At 31.8% G+C, this 27,257-nt stretch overlaps 1 protein-coding gene across 1 annotated transcript; it reads left to right on the forward strand.

The window, feature by feature from the left end:
- Positions 1–569: 569 nt before the first annotated feature.
- LOC148304826 (SPRY domain-containing protein 7) lies at positions 570–12,436 on the forward strand. Its single transcript, XM_088267685.1, has 4 exons — positions 570–793; positions 2,906–3,076; positions 10,808–11,125; positions 11,887–12,436. Exons 1-4 carry the CDS (start codon positions 691–693, stop codon positions 11,982–11,984), a joined length of 690 nt encoding a protein of 229 aa, XP_088123811.1. The 5' UTR covers positions 570–690; the 3' UTR covers positions 11,985–12,436.
- The last annotated feature ends 14,821 nt before the right edge of the window (positions 12,437–27,257 follow it).

Below are 27,257 nucleotides of genomic sequence, written 5' to 3' on the forward strand. Positions count from 1 at the left end.
CCTTCTTTCTTGTGACATTAACCTTGGCCTCGGTAACAAGAGAAAGTACATTATTTATTGTTTTCAGGCGGATGGTTCTTGCTTGTGAATGAGCTAATTGTGGCAAAGAAACTATGTTTTTGTATAAACAATTGGTATGTACACGTATACATCATACGTTTTACTATATCTGCCTAAAAAACTTAACCGTAGAGCCAAAGATAATACAATTGAAGAACGGTTATATTTTTTTTTGTATTTTTCATGCGTCACAAGATTACCTATTCTACTGCAAGCTAGCTGGCCAGCCCCCGGTGTTCGAAAATTTTATTGTTTTTTTTTCAGCCGATTCGTTCTAATTACTTTTCGTAATAAGCAGCATGTGGGAAATTCAAAAATGAGTCATGAGATTCATGATTTAAAAAAAAAGTTATCAACAATGAGCAACGCTTAGTTTAGGTAGATGATTTACTCTCAAATACGAAAACTTATATTTATCCCCAATATTTATTTGCAAAAAGTAGGTACCATACGAACATATTATTTTTAGTTTTTTTTTCTCTGAAGGTTTGCGCCTTGTTTTTACCATCATGAACTCATCTCAGTATCGAACTGTCAAAAGTGAAACAGAAAATGCTACGTTTGATTTTGACGTCTGCGTTTGCATTCTAGTGCTAGGTTAGGAAATAATATAATAAAACATAAACCAAAATGTTTTGCTGTTTGAGAGGATGTCTAAATGGATTCAGCCTCACTCCCAGTGTTCCACTAAGGCCGAAAGAAAATCCAATACAGCTGGACACTTCGTATATGGGTAACTGTTTATAGCATTGTTTACCCATGTCTTTATACAACATTTTAATGATTAAACTGTTATTTAATTTACATCAACGAAATTGAAATAAAGTAAACCAAATTTCAACACTTTGTGGCAGTTTTTCTACGGATAAATCATATTTTACGCGTATTGTGCTCCAGAAATAAAAATATTTCTAATGACAATCGACTTTTTTACACATTTGAAAACAAGAATATTATATTTGTTAATAAGTTTTTAAGTGTTGTGATATGATTTCATGTAAATTTTCCAATTTATATTAAATTATTTTAAAACGGTGCACATATGTTGTCATTCTCAGTATTGGCACTCCTATTTATATTTTTTATTGATAATAATGTGATTTTAGTCAGTCATGTTGTCTGATTTGCAAGTAAAAAATAATACTGTTTCCAGATTTGTTAAGCAATCGATGAACCAATTGCTTTTTAATAATTTCAAACAGGAGATTAAATTTAAAATCTTATGAAACATATGGTCGCAAGATTCTAGTTTTATTTACATATTTTCTTTGTTTATTTTGTATGTTGATCGAATATCGCTCACTCCTTTCAAGAACGTCATAAATCAAAAAACTTGATTTTTCAGGAGAATGTTTTTATAGATTAAAAATAAAATACAATGTATTAAAAATAAATATCAAGCCACTTGAACTTTTTACTGTGCAACAGATCTTTTTAGGTAAAACCTGAAGGTTTTTCTCCATTTGAAAAATAATTAAACAATACCTTTTCTTCAAAATGCAAAAATATCACTTTCTGCCCTGTAGCGGGTGAATATTAAGTTAAAAATATTCCTCTTTTGCTGGGATACAGTACATTTTCTGGGCATTCCGAAAACATGCACAACTGAAAATTGACAATTATTTATTTATGACGTTCTTGAAAGGAGTGAGCGATATGTAACAAAGGATCAACACTTACTACATTACATACATTTTTGACACTTATCAAATCAAAGGAACTTTAAAAATATATTTCCTATTTATAAAAATAAAACTGTGAATTGATACCTATGTCTGTTTTTAATACACATCTGTAGTTAAGCGTAGTTTACAATTAGTTAAAGAAATTATTTATTTTCCCGTTATTTTTTTCAGGAGTACACATTAGTAGTGTACAACTGAAACAAGTTTGTACAAGTATGGGTATGCAACCCCGAGTGCAATGCGTTCTGCAAATGCCCATGACTTTTATATTCCCTTTTCATAAATTCCTGTCTTTTGTGGTATCGATATTAAATCTTCATAACAATCCCTTCGGGATAAATCCGGTAATTGTGTATACTCAAAATATAGATAATCTTCTTCACTTCAAACCCTCATCCACACCCGATGGTGCATAGGGCACTGCATTATATAAACGCAGTGTTATCATGATCATTAACACATGAAAGAAATTAGGTGATCAGCCCTCGGCTTCAGGTACCAGTCCAGGGTAATATTGAATAAATATTAGAGTGAAAAAAATCACTTATATTTATTTGACCCCCCCCCCTGAGAATCGAACCCGGGACCACCAGTACAGTAGCCGAGCGTGCTGGCCATTACACTATTATAATCATCAATAATTATAATCGTCTATTCTATTATTATCATAATTAATTCGCAAGTTGAATGGATTCAACCATTTGTATTACCAATTGTATTACCATGTTAGTATTCGGCTAGTAATACGTATAATAATTGTGTATATGAAATGAAGATGTATATTGAATGTATCTATGTATTATGAAAATAAATAAATAAATAAAATAAAAAAAAATCCAGAAATAATTGCACAGAAAATAGCATCACTAAACATATTGTATTTGAACTTATTGAATTTTAAAGAATACTGAAAAATATATCATTAGCAAATATACATAGCAACAAGATTGACATTACGGCTGTCCAAACTCAAAACACGGTAAGGGACATTTTTTTTATAGTAGGTTTTTTTTGTATTTTTGGACTAAGTAGATGCTACTACAAAACGTACAGCAAAAAAATGTCCCTTACTGTTTTTTTACGTTTGGACAACCGATTAACGATTGATAATTTTCACTCTTCAAATTGAATGTTTTTATATTGTTTTCTTCTGTTGGCAGGCCATGAAGTGGTGATAGTGAAAGGTGGGCAGCGTGTGTGCGGGTCCGGCTGCGCCCTCGGGAGTGCTCCGCTGGTGCAGTCCAAGTCCTACTTCGAGGTGAAGCTGCAGCAGGGCGGCGTATGGGCCGTGGGGCTGGCCACCAGGAATACAGACCTAGATAGAGTACATGGTGAGTCACTGAGTAATATTAAATTTGATTAAAAAAAAACTTTTAACCTGTTAACACGTCGGGACGTATAAATACGTCAAACGTAAACAATATCCGACAGTAGCTATATAAACGAAAAATTAAAATTTCATGGTCCTTTTATTTATTTTAAGCATAAATAAAATAAAGGAAATCACGTCCACCGGGCGTAACGTACTGACACGTCGTGAAAGTGTTGGCACCCGTTGTATGTTATAATAAAAAAACCCTTACCGCACCCCAATGGTGCATAGGGCACTGCTTCATATAAACGCAGTGTTATCTCGATCAATTACACATGAAGGAAAGGTGATCAGCCCTCCGCTTCAGGTACCAGTCCAGTGTAATATTGAATAAATATTATAGTGAAAAAATCACTTTTATTTATTAAACCCCCCTGGGAATCGAACCCGGGACCTTCAGAACGGTAGCCGAGCATGCTGACCATTACACTACGGAGGCGGACAAATGGTTGTATGTTACGTAATTAAAAAGTGAACACCCCAGTTAAAACGTTCAATGGTTAATGATGGAAAGCAAAAATGCCAATTTATTATTTTTTATTACTTATTGTTTTTAAAAAAAATGTAAACAAATATATTTTGTCGCCTTCGATTGTGAGTATCATTATGGTTGTATTAATTTTCTGTTATCCCATTACGATTATTTAAATTTTTATTGTTCTTTTGTCAAGCCTTTTTTTGTTGACATGTGGTGTATTAAAATTCCAATCAAATGTATACTTTCTCTTTTTATACTCTCAAGCTACTTTTTATAAAGTACTTGACTACCAATATTGTCTTGTATAATATTATTACAATATGTATAATTCATAAAGTAGGTTTACATAACGTATTTAACAGGACTATTGTTTTTGTTAAAAAATTTAATTATCTCTACATAGATGAATAAAAATATGGAAGTCTGGGTATTTACATATGATCATAGGCTGGTTTAAATGATGACTTTATCCACCATTCTATTTATGATGGCCAACCACAATACTCAAATTTTGGAACTGTTATATATAGGAGATTTAAAATTTTAAACAAATGAACATTTGCGTTTTATTTATATATTATAATTTTTGAGATTTTACACTTTTCTTAACACACTTTGGATGGGTATTTTTTATGCCTGCAGACCGCTGGTGATGCCATTTGCTAATTATGTATATATAGTTAAGACCTTAACAAAGAGATTGGTACATAATATTCATAAAAAACATTAAATATGTAATTCCTTTATTTCTGACTTTGAAATGAGGTCGGCACGGAAGGTAAAAAACCCTTCCTGTCCGTAAGCATCAGTCAACCGAATGGGTAGAAATACCTTTCCCGTCCATAGTGTGTGAAGATATGAGATTTCCTTTGAAAAATAAATATTATCGACTTGAAATAATTTTACTCTACATCAATTATAAAATTCCCTGTATAATTTCTCTCAATTTACTGGAATAGATGGTAAATTCATTTTCCTGTAAATCCAAAATATTTCAGGAATCTTTTAATAGTTTTTTCCATCTATCTAAATCTCATTGAAAAATATTTCAGGAATGAGATTTGATGTTGAGAAACGCTTTTTAATTCATTTCTCTCACAAATTTTTTTATAGTACCTATATATTTTTAGTTAACTTAGACCACGGGACTTGTTTTAATGTACCTTAATCCAGGGCTATCATAAAATGTACAATGACAAAAAAAATGTACATTTTACCAAATCATTTACTAGAAACATTTAAAAAAATAATTGCAACATGTTTTTTGAGAACTTTATATAAAATACGAACATAAAATATTGGTAAAAAATTAAGATACATGACAACTAGTCACTGTATTCTTTACATGTGTTGCCTCGCTGCTCCCCACACATTGGATATGTCTGTTGTAAATTTTACGAATGTCCTGTAATCTTAGGTTAAATATATTTTTTGTTTTACTACTTGTGAAATTATAACATTTTAAATGTTTTTTTTAAATAATATTATCTGAAGTAAAGCATTGTTTATATTTGCATGGATTTCTTATACAAATAAAAATATTAAATGTAGCTCATTTTCTGAAAATTATCATTCATGTTTACGTATTTCATAAATTCTTAAGTTACGACGATAATAAAAACTCTCATTTAACCAAAAACGTTTACTTAAAACAAATGAGTACAATTATATAAAATACGAATATAAAATATCAGTATTAAAATATATGCTAGTTGTCACTACATTCTTTACATGTGTTGCCTCATTGCTCCCAAAAAATTGGATGTTCATTGTAAATTTTACAAATGTTCCATAACGTAGAGTTAAATATGTGCACTTGAATGGTCCCTATAAGATTCTTATAAAATATACACTGAAAACATCGCTTATTTTAAACAAAGTCATGGCCAATGCAGCGTATTCTTAGTACGAGACATCTCATGAATACAAATTTGTAATGGGTTTTTATTTTGCAATACACTAACTGTGTTGGACTATTGCGACATATAAAATTATGAATACTTGAATGATGTATGATCGCATCACAATAAAACTGATATGTATAACTCACGTAACACATTAGGCATGATTTGATGAAGGGCGATTTGAAAATTTGCATATTGGGTTCATTTGCTTGCAGATAATGTTTTATAAAAATATATATTTTCATATTTGATTATTTTTATTATTATTTATTCATTTAAAAATACTTTTATTTATTAAGACCTAGATCTCAAGCGTTTAAATCATTACATGCTCAGCCGCGCTCAGAGCTGGACATCCCTCGCGCTCAAATTAAAAAAAATGTATTTTGGAATTTTTGTTTGTTTAGAATATATATTGATCAATTTCTTAACTCCCTTTCAATAACTCTTTTATTTTCAAAACCATATTTTTTAATACAAAAATGGTGTTTAAAAAAAAATCAATTACGTCAAGTGTTATCTAGGTTCAGAGAAAATTAGGTACCTAGTGACTTATCGAATACTGGTCCTTAAGGAAATACTAACAAAGTCTAGGGGCTTGTCTGCATGTTGGTTAGTAAGGATAGTGATGGCAGATGTTATAAATACTCCACAATCACAATCATTTAGCAGTTGGTGAGAATCGAACTCGCAATGCCAGTTTTGAAATTGAGCCTCAACCTAACGGCACAGCACCTGTCATTACGTCTACCATTGTCATTAAAGGTGGGAACTGACCGGAGCATTTTGTCGTAACGTAACATGGTAACGTCGCTCGCGGCGAGCGCTCCGACTGGATGGAGCGCTCGGCTCGCTGTACGAATGCTCGCATCGTAACGTGTTACGTTACGACTAAATGGCTCTAGTCAGTCGCCATTATAAGATAAATTAAAAAAACTTACTAAACTCAACCATAGATGGTGCTAAAAATTTGCATGTGAAAGGTGTCAATTGAAGCATAACATAACTTCCTAAAATTTGAGTAGCGTGGTTAGCCAGTCATGGGTAGAATGGTGAATGTTACAAACGTATAAAGTGATAACTTAAACCAGTCTATAATAGTCGGAAGCCTTGTAAATACCCAGAGTACCATATTCTTCTTCTATATGGAGATAAAAATAATTTCTCTCTTTGTTTGAATGAAGTTAGAAATAATTGGCAGTTTTTTTTTCTGATTCTTAAATAAAATCTGCATTTATGCAGTGAAAATTACAATGCACACACCTTAATTTTTTACTTTTGGAAAAAAAGTTTGTGGGGTTATAAATATCCCCTTTTAGTTTTTGTGGTGTAATTTAAAATGCGGCACAGGAAGGGTTGAAGGAGTACAATTTATAGATTCCTGTTGTGATGTTGGCAAGATTGAAAGTTATCCTCGACCTTATTGCATTCTATATTTTGCCAAAACATTAGATCATTATGGCGCCGTACTAAGGACAGAGACTGTGTCTGCATCCAAAGCAAATGGAAAAGACGACTCATTCAATATGAAATGACTTTTCACACTAAGTTTCTACATCTGTATGTAGAAACTTAGCACGAAAGGTTATTTATATTCATAAATCATCTGTATTTAAAAACAAACTCATTTTTAACCTTTCCCTCCCAGTGATATATACATATCGCTCACTCCTTTCAAGAACGTCATAAATCAAAAAACTTGATTTTTCAGGAGAACGTTTTTAAAGTTCAAACATAAAATACAATGTATTCAAAATAAATATCAAGCCACTTATTTAACTTTTTACTGTGCAACAGATCTTTATAGGTAAAACCTGAATATTTTTTCTCCATTCGAAAAATATTTAGCATATTTAAAAAAATAATTAAACAATACCTTTTCTTCAAAATGCAAAAATAACACTTTCTGCCCTGTAGCGGGTAAATATTAAGTTAAAAATATGCCGCTTTTGCTGGGATATAGTACATTTTCTGGGCATTACGAAAACATGCACAACTCAAAATTGACGTTTTTTGATTTATGACGTTCTTGAAAGGAGTGAGCGATATGTATATACTACAACTCGACTTTAAAAATGAAAATATCAACATAAAATATAATAGATATGGGCTCAGAATTATTGTATACCTCCGTAATATAATTATGTATTATAATATAATGTTATTCATGTGCAGCGACAGAAATAAATAATTTGTGAAAAAATCTGGGATAAAATCACCAATACACAAACGTTTCTCGGTGCGTGCGTGAGTGACATACTTTGCGTATACGTGCATGTTTAGTTGTGCCAGTAGTGCGCGAATCGTCTTACGCTGTGGTTGTGTCGCTACGCTAGCTATGTGGCTACTTGCGATGTATTTTTTCTCTTTTTCAGATACTTAACAGAGCTTATATTACATAATTGTTACATTTCAACTTCGACTATGGTCAATAAAAGCAACATTTAGGAATATTCATACTTTTCCCTTTCCACATTTTCATATGGTGTATAAAATACATATCACCATTGCACCAGGAAATTTTTTAAGCACCGTAAGGGAAAGGTTAATGCGAAAAAATACTTTTAAACAGTCACGTTATTTTTTTTTTTAATGGAATTTTAAAATGATTAATATGTTGACTTTTAATCATTGTTAAAATTGAATTTCACAGTTATTATGACTTATTTTGGTGACTAATAAGAACTTTCTGTTACATAAGACACTTCATAATTTATACATAACTTATTTATCTATTTAAGAGGAGAGTTAACGTTTATATTTTGTCGGAAAATTAATAACAAGTTTTGAAAAAAATCCTTCAAAGAGTGAGCATTTTGAACTAAAATTCCGCCAGAAGAGTTTAGAAATTTTTAATGCGAAATAAATTACACTCTTCTTCTTCTTCCGGGCTCTTTCCCAACTTATCGTCTTTGTAGACTGTTGGGGCCAAAGTCACCTAGGCCACACCTTCAAATCATGTTGTCTTTCTGTAGCATCTATGAATTCTTTGGTCTTCAGGTTACAATGCGAAATATATTACGCATAAGCAAATGAAAAAATATTTTTTTTATTCCACTGTCACTTAGTGGCAATATCTTTTTCTTAACCTTACCTGCGGCTAATGGTGCATAGGGCATTGCATTATATTGATGCAGTGTTATTTTGATTATTTATTGCATGAAGGTAAGGTTATAATTCCTGCGCTTTTTGTATCAGTCCAGGGTCATATTAAATAAGTATGAAAGTAAAAATCACACATTTATTTTGACCCCCCTTGGAATCTAACCTTGGACCTCCAGCATGGTAGCCAAAGGCATTTACTGCTATACTATTTAGGCAGACGCAGTGGTAAAATCTATCCATTTTACATTTAACTTTAAATTAAATATTTTCTTGATAAAAGTGATTTTTTCACTGTCATATTTATTCAATATTACCCTGGACTGGTACCTGAAGCGGAGGGCTGATCACCTTTCCTTCATGTGTAAAGGATCAAGATAACACTGCGTTTATATGACGCAGTGCCCTATGCACCATTGGGGTGCGGATAAAGGTTTTATTTTTATTATTATAATAAATGTACCGACATGATTCATTTTTTCCTTGACAGGTGACACTTATTGTTACGATATGTTCATTATTGTAGACCAAATACAGATTTAAATCATTGTTTTGTACTGGGCTCAAGTAACACATCAAAGTTCAAGTAGCCCCGTTCTACATTACATAAACAGGATGTTATTGTTTTGACTCACCTCTTGACAGTACAAGGTACAATGCTTCGGGCTACAATGGAAGAGTGGCAAGTCCAATTTGTGTGAAATGCATCACAAAGGCTGAGTGTAAATTATCAAGGACTTTATGTCATAACATTATGAATGGCTATTATGTCGGCGCATCTGGGAAAAACTTTGGACCGTTTCTGAGTTGGAACATTATGCATGCAAAGAGCACTACTGTTATTGTATCTGTTTTCAATTATTCTAGTATATCTTTCATAAGATTACGTAAAATATAAATGTCTCCGATATGCGGCTTTTCTTAGATTTACACTTGTGTTTAGATGCTAGTAGCTTTTGTCATTTTTGGTTATTATCCATTTTGTAATTTCAGCATTTTGAACTGTCTGGGCTGATTTCATCAGGTTAAGGGTATTTTTGTAAGGCTTTTATTATGCATTCTTCTTCTTCTAATGTTATCTTCTTTCATTATCTGCACCTAATGGTGCATAGAGCACTGCATCGTATAGAAGCAGTGATATCTTAATTGTTGAATACACAAAGGAAAGGTGATCAGCCTTCCGCTTTAGGTACCAGTCCAGTGTCATATAAAATAATTATTATTCTGAATAATCACTAATATTTATTATGCCCCTTTTGGGAATAGAACCCGGGACCTCCAGCATGGTAGCCTAGCGCGCTAACCACCACGCTAAGGAGGCAGACTGTATTATGCCATCTCTTTTCTCCGTCTTACTTCCCATCACTGAGGGTTGTGACCTTTTTGGAAACAATGACTCTTCTCCAGTTATCCCTTGACTGCGCTGCACGTAACGCTCCAACCACCGAGGTGCCTGCTGCTGACCTAACTTGATCGGTCTCTATTGTGGGGATCTTCCTCTCCCTCTCTCCCCCTCCAGGCTACCGATCACAACCGGTTATTCTAGTTGTCTTATGCCATACCATACTATGAAGATTTTAAACGTTGAAATAGAAAATGTTAACACAATATTTTGAGTGTAAAAATTATTTTTTTATAAATGCGGCTTTATGGTGAGTCGGGTAAATGAATGTGACCTTTAGAAAGGAAAAAGTAATGTAAAAAACCTAATCTAACCTAACCCAACCTTTTTGAAAATTATTTTTATTTTTATGGTGGGGGAAAAAAATCTTCAGAAAGACACCACAGGGAGCCAGCGGCGCCAAGCTCCCTGAGGCAGTGTGGGATTTTGACCCACTATAAAGAACCCCCTCCTCTCCTTCAGCTGCCTCTTCGGAATCCGCTTTCATGCAGTACTTCAGGAAGGCAGCTATGGTCCTAGACCACATATACGGTCTCTTCATTGGTAATCTTCGCCGGGATCATTCCTCTGATCCGTTGTCTTCATAATGCACAATGCGTACTTTGCCTGGGCAAAGGCAAACAGCCTGCTGAACAGCCCGGACGCATGGTTAGTCTGGACTAACCATGCGTCCGGGCTGTTCAGCATGGAGGGGACCACGGTGCTTGACGACAGTTGCGCGTTTCCGAGTTTGTCCTTTAAGGAGGTACGCCTAACCTAACCTAACCTAACCCCTGACTTCATCATCATCATTCACTTCCTCAGGCGGAATGGACAAGGAGTCGTGGTGCCTCAACAGCGACGGCACCGTCCGCCACAACAACCAGGAGCTGTACCGGCTCAGCACGGAGCGGCCGGGCTCGCCGGGATCACAAGGCGCGCCAGCCGTGGACCTGCTGGGCGTGCCTCCGTCCCCCAGCAACCACGCGCTCACCGCCGCGGCGGGGGCGCGCCTGGCCCCTAGGGAGGGGGACACGGTGGGCGTCGCATACGACCACATTCAGATCAACTTCTTCGTCAACGGGAGGAATATGGAGATACCCGTCTCCAGTGTGAAGGGGACTGTATTCCCGGCTTTGTATGGTAAGAAAAAAATCACATATTTCGGACAGGTGTTTTTTGCGCCTGCAGACCGCTGGCAACGGGATGTGATAATTGTGAACATTTAGTTAAGATGACATTTGTTTGAAAATGCCATAACTAGGCGAAACAATTGTCACAAAATAGATTTTTATAAATAAAAAACAAAGTTCACTCAAACAATCAGTTATTGATTTAACATTTAAAACATAAATATAGTTAAGACCTTAACAAATTGATTGGTATAAAATATTCATACAAAAACGTGAAATAATTCCTTCTTTTGTGACTTTGAAATGAGGCCAGCGCAGGAGGTAAAAATATCCTTCCCCTCCTTAAGCATCAATTGATTGAACGGGTAGAAAAACTTTTCCTGTCCTTAGTGTGTTAACACATTGTTGTCAACCATTGTTATGTCGGGTTGTGGTCCCATGGTTAGTCTCGCGGACTCTTAAGTCAGAGATTCATTGAAGTATTTATGTTGTTATGTATTTTTTTCAATTGTTGTAATTTTTTACTTGTCTAATAAAATAATCAGTTTTATTTTTGATAAAAGTTGTCTTTGTATGCTTTTTAGTTTTGGTGTATCGCGAATTTTCCTTATGATCAAAAATGCTCCCTGCCTTCAAAAAGGTTCAGAACCACTTGTTCAAGTGATCATTTTGTGTGTGTTATGCAAAATTTGTCATTTTTGTAAACAAAAATATTAAAATAAATAAAATTAATCAATTAATTTTTCATTGATGGTTTAATTTTGATTGCAGTGGATGATGGCGCTATTTTGGATTTAATCTTAGAGAACTTTCACTATCCGCCCCCGTTAGGATTTGAAAAAATAATGCTGGAACAGTCCCTCCTCTAACTGCCGCTCGTGCTCCTTACTCCGGAACCAAGTTCTCGCAATCATCACGTACCCAATGGATTTATTTATTGTAAACAAAAATAATCATCAAATCTTACGATGGATTGATTTTTCTACATTTGCATAAGGATCTAACGCTGTAGATGGGTTGTTATTTTTAGGAAAATATATTTATTATGTGTGATATTTAGTGTTGGTAATTGTGGTAGCAATGAAAGAGAATGATAGAATCGCGTATAATCAAAGACAGCGAAAGATTACACTAAAAGCTCATTGATTTGAACAACGATAATACATATTGCCAATCTTGTCCCTGCGATGATATTTTTATATAAAACTTTAAAAAAATTAATTTTTTTAAAATTACAAGAAAAGATCATGGTAGAAAATTATTAAATTATTTTCAGTTTTTAAATTTATGATTTCTTTCATAATTTTTTTTCAATAAAAAATACAAAGAATTTTTGAAGCATTGCCACACAGTAATGTCTAAAGGGAAACTATTTTTTTTCACTCTCATATTTAGTATTGGTACCTATAGTGCAGTTGGACGCAGTGCACCTTTGCACCATTGGGTGCGGATAAGGGTCACTTTACTAGAACCTCCCATACATAGGTTTGTATCAGAGGTACATTCATAATTATGACAGTATAATAAAATTAAAACAAAACAAGTTTTTATTATTTATTCTTTAATCTTGATTTTTTATTTTAAATTAATATTTTTTTTAAATATAATTTCTCCTTGTTTCTCATTTTTTTATGATTACAATTCAAACCAATTCCCAGTGCGTCAATACTTGGCGATGATTAAACAATTAGTAAAGAAATATGTAGAATGTGTGTTGTTTTTTTTACCGCTACCACAATTACGAACCCTATAATTGAATGTATCAAATATGAATAATGATTCATATGTAGATGTTATAAAATCATATTTTTGAATGATTGTGATTCTATTGTATCAAGTAATCTGCATAATTCAGTGTTATTTCACTTATTGTTTGGGATTACGCAAACTGTAACCATTTGTTACTGCTCATTTATTATTGGCATAATGTAATATAATGTAATGTATAATTTGTATTTTTACTCAAAATAATATCATCAGCAGAAAAGTAAATCAATCAATCTCCAATTATTCGTAATTTTAGTAAAAAATAACTTTTTATTATTAAATGTTTGAACTTGATGTCTATTCACTTATTTACTTATTAAAAAAAGTAATTTCCAGTATAACAAGACTTCTAAATTAAGGAAAATAAGACTAGTACTTCAAAATTAAATAATATAATAATAAAACCCTTATCCGCACCCCAATGGTGCATAGGGCACTGCGTCATATAAACGCAGTGTTATCTTGATCGTTTACACATGAAGGAAAGGTGATCAGCCCTCCGCTTCAGGTACCAGTCCAGAGTAATATTGAATAAATATGACAGTGAAAAAATCACTTATATTTATTTTACCCCCCTTGGGAATCGAACCCGGGACCTCCGGAACGGTAGCCGAGCGTGATGACCATTACACTACGGAGGCGGACAACTTTTTGATTTGTAATTTATTTAGTATTTATATTATGTCTATTAGTAATGTATAAGGTTATAAAAACATTTTCATTTTAAGAATTTTGTTTGAATATAACAAAATACTTTATGATTAAAACTACTGATATACGAGGATGATAAAAATCGCTATCATTTTCAAACGAAGGCTCTAAACCGAGGCGGACAAAATTAAAGGCAAGGGTAATATATTTTCCATGTATTGTTTTCTCTTTTCAATACAAATCTGGGAACGTCTTCAATATGATGTTATTTTAGACCCTTACACGAAAAAGGATAATTTTTTTCACACTCACTTGTGTCTTTTTCTTTTTGCATTTTCTGGTTAGCTTAATGTTTGAGTGCGATTGCAAAAAAATCACACCTCCTTAAGGGTTGAATTCAATAAAAGTTGTGGTTTTAAAATATATTTTATATTCTGGAAGCATATTGCTTCATAATATGTTTATAAAAAAGAGAAAATGCATTAATCATATAAAAAATATTGCCTTTTTGCTGATGAAACATCACGACCCAATGCATAATAATAGTTTAAGAGTTTGTATGATCAACGTTGTGTAAAGCACTGATTCTGTGATTTTTCAACTCCTATCTATTTTGAACACATTATTTCCAGTCATTTTATTGAGAATAATAAAATGGTTGAAAAACAATGTCGAACAATGATGTTCAGGCGTCTGCATTCGATACCTCACTGTGTCAATATAATTAGAGTGTTTTACCCTATGCACTTTATATTAATAAATAATAATGTTTGTTATGTAGTTTTCAGATATCGCTCACTCCTTTCAACAACATCATATATCAAAAAACTTTATTTTTCGGGAGATCGTTTTTAAAGTTCAAAAATATAGTAAAATGTATTAAAAATAAATATCAAGCCACTTATTGAACTTTTTACTGTGCTATTATCTTTTTAAGTAAAACCTGAAGGTATTTTCTCCATTTGAAAAATATTTAGTATATTTAAAAAAAATTATTAAACAATACCTTTTCTTCAAAATGCAAAAACAACACTTTCTGCCCTGTTTCGGGTAAATATTAAGTTGAAAATATGCCGGTATTCCGAAAACAGGAAAATTGACAATTTTTGATTTATGACGTTGTTGAAAGGAGTGAGCGATATACCTTCCCTTTCCTACCTGCAGACAAGCCTATAAAATAGAGGCCTTGAGGGTTATTCCTTAAAAATAAATAAAATAAATTCTATCTCAAACCAATGAATACTCAAAATCTTGGAATACTATCAAGAACTAAGAGCATTTTAGTTTTTATACTGTCATTTTAATACTTTGTCCATTTCTATGACAATACTACAAATTTATATGTAGGTAGTTTACACAGTTTGATAATAAGGCCACACAAGGCAAAACAGCCGTCATAAAAAAACATTAGAATCCTTGTTTTTATTTAAATAATAGTAGTTCTTTTGTGTTATGTATTATGTTTAAATCATAAAATACAACAAACATAGTTGCATTCTTATATAAAATTACCCTTTTTATTGTTGTTTTAAATATTTTGTCTTTGGCAGAAATAGGATCATGTATTTTAACAACTTATGAATTTTTCAGAAATTGTACAATATGATTGTATTCAACCTCTAGAATCGGCACTGTACAAAAGATAGAAGTGTAGAAATAATGAAAATCATAGGTGACTTTCTGAAGTTTATATTTTGTGAGTTTTATTGAAATGATTATACTAAAATTAATTATTTCAAAAGCTGTCCGAATCAAAATGTGTGAATTCTTAGTCCAAAATATAACAACCATTGATTATTGATTATTTTTTGAAAATATTTTAAACTTACTTTGTACATTACAAACTTAATAAAAATAATTTAAATAAAAATACAATTTGAATATTAATATTATGTTTAATCAAGTTTTATTTCAGTTTAATTTGATTCCCAGGGAGTGGGCCAAAATAAATATAGTAATTTTTCCCTCTAATATTTATTTAATAGTACCTGAAATGCAGGATATTCACCTTGCCTTCATGTAAGAAATGATCAAGACTATGTTATATGGATGCAGTTCGCTATGCACCATTGAGTGCAGATAAGAGTTAGAAGAAAAGGATGGCTAATTTAATAAAGTTGTAATGCATGTGTACCTACATGTATGTAAGTACGTTTATATACATTTCAATACAAATATTTACAGTATTCTTTTTTAATCTTTTGATGATTTATTTGGGCTATATATATTATTTGGGCTACCGTCATCCCCAATTTTTCCGAATAATCAAGGTTTTACTGTAATTCATTATAATATGTATGTAAGAATATACAAAGTATGTAATTCTATATTATTACTAAAGATTAATAATATAGTATATAATTAAATAAATCAGATTTATTTTATTGTCTCCTTCCTTCAAATATTCAAAAATATTAAAATCTCATTACAATTCGGCAGTAGTGGTAATATCTATAATTTTTTTATTTAATTTTAAACTGTTACTTTGTAAATACTGCTTTTTATCAAAATCTATTGTAATATGTGTTTCGATGTGGTGTTTGATATAATGATGTTAAACGCATCAAATCACATGTTTCAATAGATTTGAGTGGTATTTATGAATGTAAATGTTGAATTAATAGTTACATAACTCTTTATTTTCATTAACAACAGAAAAAAAGCTAATTTATGAACATTAATTGATTCGGCAGTCACATTGTGGTAAAATGTATCCATTTTTAATTTTAGTTTTACATAGTAAATACCACTATTTCTTAAAAATCTACTGTGACACGTGTTTCGATGCATTTCGCATCACAGACGGTGTTTGAAAATGATGCGGACTGCATCGAAACATGTGTCACAGTAGATTTTAAGATTATTATAGATTAAATTAAAATTTTTAAAACAGTTTAATAATATCTCAATGCTTATAAACATAATTTATTTCAATTTATAAAAATGACTAATGATTCTATGTATTTGCATATCATTATTGAATATAAAAACACTTATCCCTATTAATATAAAATATAATTTTCCTGATCAAAGTAATAATTTTTAATAATTTATACAGATACTAGTTTGGTGTTGTGTTAGTTTAATTTGAAATGATATAACCTAATGCACTTTTAACAGGTTAAGCATCGATTAACACTAAAAAATTTATCTGCAGTTTATCGTATGTGTCCTTTTCACACTTTGTTCTCTCCGTATTGACAATTGTCGTCTTGTATGGCCATAGACAATTTATAAAAAATATTATAGGTTTTCTAAAAGTATTTTAAAACAAAAATGTTTACTTTCTAATGTAATAAGCAAATGTTTTGGGTATTTATTATAGGCACAATTTTATAAAGTTGCAAATTAATATAGAAAAAAAACATTATAAACTCAGTGTTTTCTTATAAATCCGTGTAAAATCTAAATTATTGAAAAGAAATATAGATAATCAATCAATGTCTGATTCTGATGTATTGTTTTTATAAAAAATATAATTAATCTATCACAAACACACATAAAGATAATAATACATATGAGTAGTCCACTTGCAAACCATGTTATGTTAAAAAAATTAAGTTTTTTAGTCAGTGGCGGCAATCAGTAGAAAATAAAAAATATTAACGTATATGTTTAGCATAATCTGCCAAAACTTGTAAAGTTAGAAATAAAATAGAAAAGAAAAATCAATACTCTTGCAAAACTTGTTATGCCGATTGACAGATTACTTTTAAAAAAATCTCTCAAAAAACCTCAAATCGGTAGAAGATTACCACTTCTACCGATTGCCGCCATTGGCCAAAAAACTTGATTTTTTAATATAACGTGGTTTGCAAGTGGACTACTCATATACATATGCTGATATTATGTCATTAAAAAATTATCACAATAGTTTCACTTACTATACACAGCACTATACTAATGTGCAAAGGCAAATAGCCGTAAGTTAAAAACAGTAGTTTTGAGATAAACGAGTTTATAGTTAACTTAAAATTATGCTTTTTGGCGAAACATGTATCAAATTAATACAATTTTGCGGCTATTTGGATAATGAATATCTCGGTAAAGGAAAGAGATGGAGCAAAATCTGTGATTGTATATGATAGAGGCCAGCTATAAGAATGCTTTGAGCCGTGTTAAGCCAAACGGCCACAACTTGAGTTACGGCTTGTTGCCTTAACACATTAGTATAGTACCTACTACAGTACTGTGAGATGTAAAACGTGAAGTGTAATGAAAAGTCTTGAAAACACACAATATAACCCGGTCAACTGTGAAACTAATAAATTCAACGTCTTTAATTTAGAAAATAAGATTGATTGTGTAATGAGCTATTCTTGGATTTTTGTATAAATGGTTTTAGTATATTTGGACCTTGAAATAAGAAAATTCAAAGATTTAACAAATTTAAATAAGTTTTTTTCAAAAATATATCTATCTTTTAGTAAAAAAAAAAACAAATATTTTATGATGATCTCAAATTCAAAAGCATTCAGTAATAATTATGTACGTAAGTATAACATAACGAACGGCTTTATGTATCTTAATATATGTTATAATATTTTGTTGTAACATCGTGCTGCATTTACAAAAAAAATTATATATTTGTTATTGTGAAAAAATAATTCTTTGTAACAAAATAATAATATTGGATCTTATAAATTATTTTCAAAACTTTCTGTTTGTTTTATTTGTCATTGGAGATGGTGACAATGAATTTATTGCCTATTTTTTAAGTTGATATTACGGGGTCGGGTATCAGTAATATGTAATAACTCTTAATTAGGATGCAATCGGTTTATTCAACAGGTCGCTATGACAGTACAAGAACAAGTGTGTGCAGTCTCCTTTGTATCATCTCATAAGGATTGAGTCTTATAACATAAGCATTCCCCGCGTACACCCCTGCCCTGCCCCTAGCGGGCGCACAGGGTCGTAGTTCAAGTTAGAATTATTGCGCCGTAACATTGGTGTTATTTTCGCCTCACTAGTCTAGTGGTTAACGTATTTTGCTGCTATAGCTGTTCAGGTCACCAATTATGGCTGTTTGTCTTTGTAGCTATTGGTTTCGGGAACAGCTATTTTGGGGGCGGCGTGTTGCCGCGTTTTGTGATCACGTGTTGGTAATCGTGATTGTTAATACAAAGGAGTGGTGCACAGAACGAAAACGAAATGATATACTTACAGTTAGTTCCTTTATTTAAATAAATGCAATTCTATACTGGAATCAAATAATTACAAATAATTTACAATATATATAGTTAAAGAAGTGAAGTGAAAATCGAAATAAAACGTCTGTTCGCGTCAACGACCCAAGTAGTTCTCTCGGTTTTTGAGTTCTCTCGCTTCAGAGTCGGGTCCGCTTGGAAATCTTCGGTTTAGTTCGTCTCGAAATGCTTCCGTCCTGTTCACGTCAGCTCGACGGTGTGGCTACATAGCCCACACTACCATGTAAGATGTTTGATTTCCGGGAAGGTCAAAATATATACAGGGTGCGGTAGGCCAAGTGCGATCAATTCAAAATTGTATAACTTTCTAATTTTCAAGAATATATATTTTTTTTATATTTGAAGGTGTCCCATTGTGCGCGCTCATTTTATGGTGGCCCCACCTTTATATTTGTCCGCCTCCGTGGTGTAATGGTAAGCGTGTTTAGTTACCGTGCTGGAGGTCACGGGTTCGATTTCCAGGGGGGTGTGAAAATAAATATTCGTAAATTTACACTCTAATATTTATTTAATATTACCCTGGACTGGTCTCTGAAGCGCAGGAGTGATCACCTTGCCTTCATGTAAGAAATGATCAAGATATGAAGATGAATATGATGCAGTGCCCTATGCACCATTGGGGGCGGATAAGGGTGAGAAAAAAGAACCTTATTTTATCCACCATAATTTTTGAGCTATTTTTTAAAATATAATTAAAATTAATGTTATTTTTTAAATATCATTTTTATTATTATAATATATTGCAAAACCAGACACAAACCCGAGACGACCATTAAAGTCCCTGAAAATTGTCATCTGAACTTTCTTCTTCTTCCCCTTCATCGACGTAAAACATTGCATTACACAATTGTAGTGTGTTTTTGCTACATATATTATATTATATTGCTTTTTTTAGCGCTACAAATGCATATGTGGTGTGTGTTGACTACTTTTTTTATTGTGCAATTCTCATCACTAAAATGTTGTCAGATACAGATAGGTTTCCCGCAGCATCGAATATATGGCCATTTTTAAGACTGGCAGGAATTTTAAATAAAACACTGGATATTTTTGTATTAGTTTCGAGTATCAGACACACCAGAATTTTGAAGGCAACTTTTTAAAGAAAAAAGTGTGTAATATGGTCCGAAAAAACATGTCAAACTCGGGTTGGGAATTATTATTGGCGTGTTTTAATCGGGGGTGAGGAGTCAGCATTAAATTCAACCATAGAATATAAAATGCAAGTGCACTTTTCGGTGTGGATAAGGGTATAAAAAAGAAAAGCCTTTTTCCATACAATTTTTTTGATTCAATAAAAAAATCATTTCACTGTTTCAATAGCAACTTACAAATCTATACTAATACAATTTTCACTTTTAAAATACTTTTCTGAGACTCTTGATATTTCTTTTACTATGTTTTAACTTCTTATGAAATATAACATTCGGTATACATTTATTCACAGTTGTAAGCCAAAAATATATGTTTACATACCATTAAGTATACATATACTCGATAATCAAGATGCACTTTTGATAAAAACATTCACGTTTTGTAATTGATGATGCATCAAGCTAAGAAATATCTTAAAGTATACTTTTGGATTCCTACATACTTTTGCCAATTGCATATCGACCTTTCCTCGATTACACATCGTAAAAAAAGTCAGGTAAGTACGGACATTATTTGGAAAAATACACATTTTGAAGGGATCCAAAGAACACTTAACAATGTTTTTTTTTCTTCTTCCAAATCATATGTATTTATTTTAGTAGATTGACTAAAACAAGCAGATTTTTACTAACCTACATTCACAATGTTTAGTCGGGAAAGGGTTGACATTATGAGTCTTAAAATCTAATAAGGGTTATATTGATTAATTCTTTATAAATTTTGATAAAAACATTAATATTGATATTAAATGCTGTATTTATTATTCAAATGAATTGTTAAATATATACTCAGCTCTCTACATATCATAAGATAAAAATAAGAAGCTCTTCTGGGTCAGACTTCATAAATCAGGGAGGTTTGCATAGAAAATGGAGTAAATATGTAATTAATTCCATTCTTCTTCTTCTAACCCGTATCTATACCCATGGTGTATAATAATAGCAATAATAAAACCCTTATCCGCACCCCAATGGTACATAGGGCACTGTGTCATATAAACGCAGTGTTATCTTGATCGTTTTACACATGAAGGAAGGGTGATCAGCCCTCCGCTTCAGGTACCAGTCCATGGTAATATTGAACAAATATTACAGTGAAAACATCACTTATATTTATTTTACCCCCCTTGGGAATCGAACCCGGGACCTCCAGAACGGTAGCCGAGCGTGCTGACCATTGCACTACGGAGGCGGACGTGTATAGGGCATGGTGTATAGGGCGCTGTATTGTATATAAGCAGTGTTATCTTGATCGTTAAATACATGAGAGAAGAGACTGATCTCTTCTTATGCACAGAACTGATCCTGCACTTTGGGTACCAGTATTAATATATTTTTATTATTTAATATTGGGTAATATTAAATAATAAATCAAATATGGCCAATTGGTAAAGCCCCGCCTTCGCGACGAATCACCTCAAGGGCGCTTTGAAATATATATTTTTGCAGTTTTCCATTCTTTCAATAGAAATCAATATCGGAGTGGAAAATCACTCATATTTATTTTGACACCCTGGGGATTGAACCCGGAATCTCTAGCATGGCAGACGCGCTGACCACTATAATACAGAGTTCAACACAAAGTAATATGAATTCATAAATATAAAAAATATTTCTAATTTTGATGACAGCTTAATACAATATATGTAATGGAAAGAACCACTAATTCTTCTGTTGTACATAAATCTGCACATTTTTTTGTAGATGTGTTTTATGATCTGACCCAGCGAATATAAAATATTACCGACACAAGTAATCCCTTATTAGGTTTTAAATATCAATATATGAGATTAATTTAAACACCTTTATCATCAAAGAAAATGTAATCAGTTCTAAAATAATATTTCCAAAATTGCTATTGCCTGGCAAAAAACTGTCAACCGATTCTAAGCTCTAATAACAATCATAAGTCTATTTTACCAATTAATGTACGAATTTTTAATCAAAATATTTTATTTGATTCCCGTAGCTACCTTACGATAATCATTTGAAGCATTAAAAGCAGAAGCGCAGTAGTTAGTAACTTGGAGTACACCTTGACCGGATAGACAGATACCCGGATACTCAGCATTGGCAAAAAAAATCATCTCACTGTAGCAGCGTTTACAGAGAGAGGCTCTTTTCTGCGCTACCAAAGTACACAAAAAAAATGTGAACCCATATGCCGAATATTAATGGTGACTAATTTGCGGTTCAATTATTGTAACTTCTAAGTCTGTACCTTAGTGTATAAGCGAAATATTTTAAATTAACATATTTATTTTTTCACCTCTTTTTATTTCTTTTAATAATTGGATGTCTATTTCATGACAAGTCTTTCAATTTTATTAATTTAGCTCTCTATATGTGTTTTAATAATTATTGAAAATAAAATATTAAATTTAAACATACATGTCTATCACAAATAAAAAGCATAATGCTTAAAAAAAATCAGTATTTTTATAAACCCAGAGCTTGTGAAACACTTGATATCAAGGGCCCAGTTTATCATAATATTTAATAAGAAATTGATTTGGAAACACTTCGGTAAAAAGGTTCAACTGATAAAAAAGTCTACTCTACAATACATAATTTTTTACTCAGGGTTTCAATTTGTGAGAGGGTGGGTTTTACACAAACTATGACAATCAATGTTTTAATTGTTAAAATCTTCTTAAACATATTTTAGTACCATATTTCGGTCACTCCTTTCAACAAGGTCATATATAAAAAATCATTAATTTTCAGTTGTGCATGTTTTCGGAATGCCAGAAAATGTCCCAGCAAAAGCGGCATATTTTTAACATAATATTTACCCGCTACAGGGCAGAAAGTGTTGTTTTTGCATTTTGAAGAAAAGGTATTGTGTAATTATTTTTTTAAATATAATAAATGTTTTTCAAATGGAGAAAAAACCTTCAGGTTTTACCTAAAAAGATGTCGTTGTTGAAAGGAGTGAGCGATTTGCCAAATTACAAGTGTGTATATTACTTCAAAGATTACATTCCAGGACTGTGAATTTGCACAGCAAGACCGCGTATGCACGACAAGCGACTAAAGAGTTTGGATTTAGCTGACAGGGGTTTATAACTACCAGGCCTGCCAATAGAGGAGTTGCGATGGAATGGTCATTAGGTGTTCACAAAATGTGTTTGTTACACGACAGTTGATTGTCACATGTACCAGGATTGAAGTATAATAGGACACTTATATACAAGTGCATATCAATATAATACCCAGACCAATTAAGAATAAATCTTTATTTAATTTATAATGCTATTAGATTTCAATATTAATAAAAAATTCAATATCAGATTTAGTATTGCAGTGATTAGAATACCACATTAAAATGAAAGATATCCTAGGTATGACTTGAATGGGCCAAAATAATGTAATTTTTTATTTGAATTCTTATAATAATATGTCAAACATTCAATAATAGTTATTCCTTTGGAGCTTGTTAAAAATGAATTGTGTATGTTCCAGCACTAAGTTTCCTACCTAACCTAATCTCAAACAATATGTAAATAGTCTATGGTAAAATCCATAGATATCATTGTAAAACAGAAAAGGATCAACAAAAAATTATCTTTTGAATTGTCTATGGATTTTGTCCACACTATATGCACCATCAGTATGTGTTTAATGTCCTGCTCATATGAAAAACGACTGTCTTACGCCTGGCACGCATATCTCTTGCGAACACTTAATATGAATCCTGTGTATCCCGAATTATTAATGGGAATCAGCCAGTTGCTTGTCACACATACAGGGTCTAAGAAAAAAAAACTCTTAATTCATTATCGTTACTTTATTAAAGGGATATCGCAACATAGCATTTTCACATATAATTTTGTTCAACAGAAACTTTTTACATACAAATTATATATTTTAGATCCATTTTTTTATTACTGTGAACATACCTAGTATTATTTTTTTTCAAAGTTATTTGTATAAACAATATCAATGTATTTACAATATTTTGATCCGATGTGTCCAAATATTTGATCACAAATCTGGATTATCTCCAATTAGGAGTTATTTTTTGACATTTCAACATAGATGAAGAAGAATATAGAAGTCTGGGCATTTGCGGGGCTTACGACCATCATAGATTGGTTTAAAGTGATCACTTTACACATGTGTAATATTCACCAATTCCACACAAGATTGACAACTGAAATTCTTGGAACTTCTAAATATATTGTTTAAATTCAAACAAAACATAGTGCTTGAATTTACTAGAATTTTACTAGACTTCCAAATTCTTCTTTATGAGATGAGATGTCAAAAATAATACAATATCAATGTTAAATTTCTTGAGAAAATAAGTGCCACTGTACGTTAGAGGCTGCTATTGTATGTATTAAAAATATATATAAAATGAAGGTATTATCCAGTTATACTTGTTACACAGGTACATAATAATATTACCACCGCATGAAAAATTATATTAGCCTAAAAACAATACTAAATATTAATGTTTAGATGAAATAAATTCTGATTTACAAAAAAGTAATGAACGTAACATGTAAATATTGTTGATTTTAGCAAAATCATTTCATGTATGGTAAAGTCTTTGGTTATTAGTTACATTTATAATATAAAATAATAATATTATGGCTTAGCTATAGCATTAATAAAAAAAGACATTTCTATCACAACATAAAAAATATATTTCCATTAATTTTTCAGGCTTAAATGAATTAATTGCTTATTTTAATACTCCAATGCATTATTTAATTGAAAATAAAATTTGGCCTCTATTGACCCAAGGTGTTTTATTTTTATTTTTAATAATAAATAACGCAATGCACATAATGAAAAATTGATTAAAATTAAACTCACTGCAGTTTAATAAATTTTTTTACCCAATATGTCAGTAAGTTCCATTTGCAGTAATATATGAGTAGTCCACTTATATCAAGTTATATTTAAAAAGAAAAAGAAGTCTTTCAGCCGATGGCACCAATCGGTAGAAAATAAAAAAATATCATTTTTCAAACCCTTATCCGCACCCCAATGGTGCATAGGGCACTGCATCATACAAAGGCAGTGTTGTATTGATCGTTAACACACGAAGGAAAGGTGATCAGCCCTCCGCTTCAGGTACCAGAACAGGGTAATATGGAATAAATATTAGAGTGAAAAAATCACTTATATTTATTTGACGCCCCCTGGGAATCGAACCCGGGACCTCCAGAACGGTAGTCGGGCGTGCTGACCGAAGTGCGGGCGAAGGCGGATGATATCAACGTCCATATTTAACATAATCTACCAAAACTCGTTGAGTTAGGAATAAAATGGAATAGAAAAATCAATAATCTTGCTAAATTTGCTATGCCGATCGACAGTTGACTATCTAAAATCTCTCAAAAAAGTTAAAATCTGTAGATTTAATCTTCTACCGATTGCCGCCATTGGCTAAAAAACATAATTTTTTTAACATATCGTGGTTTGCAAGTGAACTACTCAAATGGCTTTATTATATTAATATAGGATAATTAATTGCGGCTAACACTTCCATAGACAAATCATTCCAAATAAAGTTACAAAACCATTATTTGAAAATCAAGAAAAATGTTTCTTGTGATAATTTTGTATATAAAATTAATAAAAAATCAATAAAAGTCTGTAGAAGAAATATTAAAATTATAATTATTTCAATATTTCTATAATTTCTTTATAAATTGGAGAAGTTAGGTTAGTTCAAAAAAGTTCACATTGGAAATAGTAGGCACAATTATCTACCCATTCGGGATGAGAAAATAAAAATAATTAGAAAAGTTTAAAAACTAGGATACATATTATAAGTCTAAAAGTCCTCTGAGCTATGAAGACAAAATTAAATATAGTCTATAAATAATCTTAAATAAAAGGTATGTAGTAAAGCTGTAAAATATTTTCTAGGGTAAATCAGCTGGCATACGTAAAATGGCCAATGTGATATATGTGATGGCAAATTACAAGCACTCGGTTTAGTCACTACATTATTTTCACACCTTTTCGCCACAAATTATTGTGGTAAACTTTTATATGTGGTTGCATGTCCCATATTTCATAAATTCTAAGGTACCCATTTTGTAGTTTTCCCCAAGTTTATGTGCAGTTTATGGACCCCGTTCTTCCACTGTATTTCGTACTAGGATCAGGGAACTGATGCACTGGTTTTAGCCCCATTGGTACCAACACACACATGTGTAACGATAGAATATGTTGCCAACAGAGTAAAATGTTGATTTGATTCATGTTAAGGCCCAATTTACAATAAATCGCAACATGATTTTCTTTAAACCGATGTAACATTTGACGTAATTGAATTTATTGCTTAAAATACCATTTTTGTATTGGAAAAATAACTTTTTCCGTGAAATAAATATGTATATGGTTTTGAAAAGAAAAGAGTTATTGAAAGGCAAGGAGGAAATAAAATATAAAAATGTTTTTTGTATATATTTTCAAAAAAAAAAGTTACCATATATTGTAGTCGTACAGGAGAAAGTGACAAAGTGCATTTAAAAAAAAAATGTGATCATTGACTATTTGATATCTTACTAGCTTAACATTGCCCAGAAAAAAATCCCAAAGGATTTTAAACTTGGAAGTATAATATACGTATTGACTTGGTAAAAATGACTAACTGCATTGATGTTTATTTTCTTGCCAAGCAAAAGTGACTTAAATGGCCCTCCTTAACATTTTACGTTTTGTTAGTTGGTCACTTTCTCCTGTACGACTACGATATGTATTTATCTTTTTAATCGGGCCTAGAAGCACGACCAATCTCTAGCGCGGTCGACTGCGTCCCGAATTTGAAGTCTGCAAATTCCCCTTAAGATATTTGAAAAATAATCTTTATTCATATGGAGCATGTTAAATTTAAAATTGCTCATGAGTGATTATTGTAAATCTATTAGAGATATATAGTTAAAGGCGACTTAAGAATTTATGAAATACGTAAACATGAATGGCAATTTTCAGAAAATGAACTACATACAATATTTTCATTTGTATAAGAAATCTATACAGATATAAACAATGCTTTACTTCAGATGATATTATAAAAATAAAATAAAAACATTCAAAATATTCTAAGATAATTTCACAAGTAGTAAAACAAAAAATACATTTAACCCTAGATTACGGGACATTCGTAAAATTTACAATGGACACCCAATCTGTGGAGAGCAACGAGGCAACACATGTAAAGAATTTAGTGGCAACTAGCATGCATCTTAATTTTTTACAGATATTTATGTTTGTATTTTATAAAGTTCTTTTATATAAAGTTTTGTCCGTCTCCGTAGTGTAATGGTCAGCACGCTCGGCTACCGTTCCGGAGGTCCCGGGTTCGATTCCCAAGGGGGGTAAAATAAATATA

Source organism: Brachycentrus maculatus, unplaced genomic scaffold (genome assembly GCF_059751285.1).
Source record: "Brachycentrus maculatus isolate JH-2025_06_01 unplaced genomic scaffold, ASM5975128v1 h1tg000303l, whole genome shotgun sequence".
Taxonomy (NCBI): domain Eukaryota; kingdom Metazoa; phylum Arthropoda; class Insecta; order Trichoptera; family Brachycentridae; genus Brachycentrus; species Brachycentrus maculatus.

What these genes read in the sequence shown, in the direction of transcription:
- LOC148304826 (XM_088267685.1), top strand. Translation starts at nt 691, where the DNA reads ATGTTTTGCTGTTTGAGAGGATGTCTAAATGGATTCAGCCTCACTCCC. An exon ending in GCTGGACACTTCGTATATGG is followed by an intron (nt 794 to 2,905) that starts GTAACTGTTTAT and finishes TTCTGTTGGCAG; the next exon opens with GCCATGAAGTGGTGATAGTG. An exon ending in AGACCTAGATAGAGTACATG is followed by an intron (nt 3,077 to 10,807) that starts GTGAGTCACTGA and finishes TCACTTCCTCAG; the next exon opens with GCGGAATGGACAAGGAGTCG.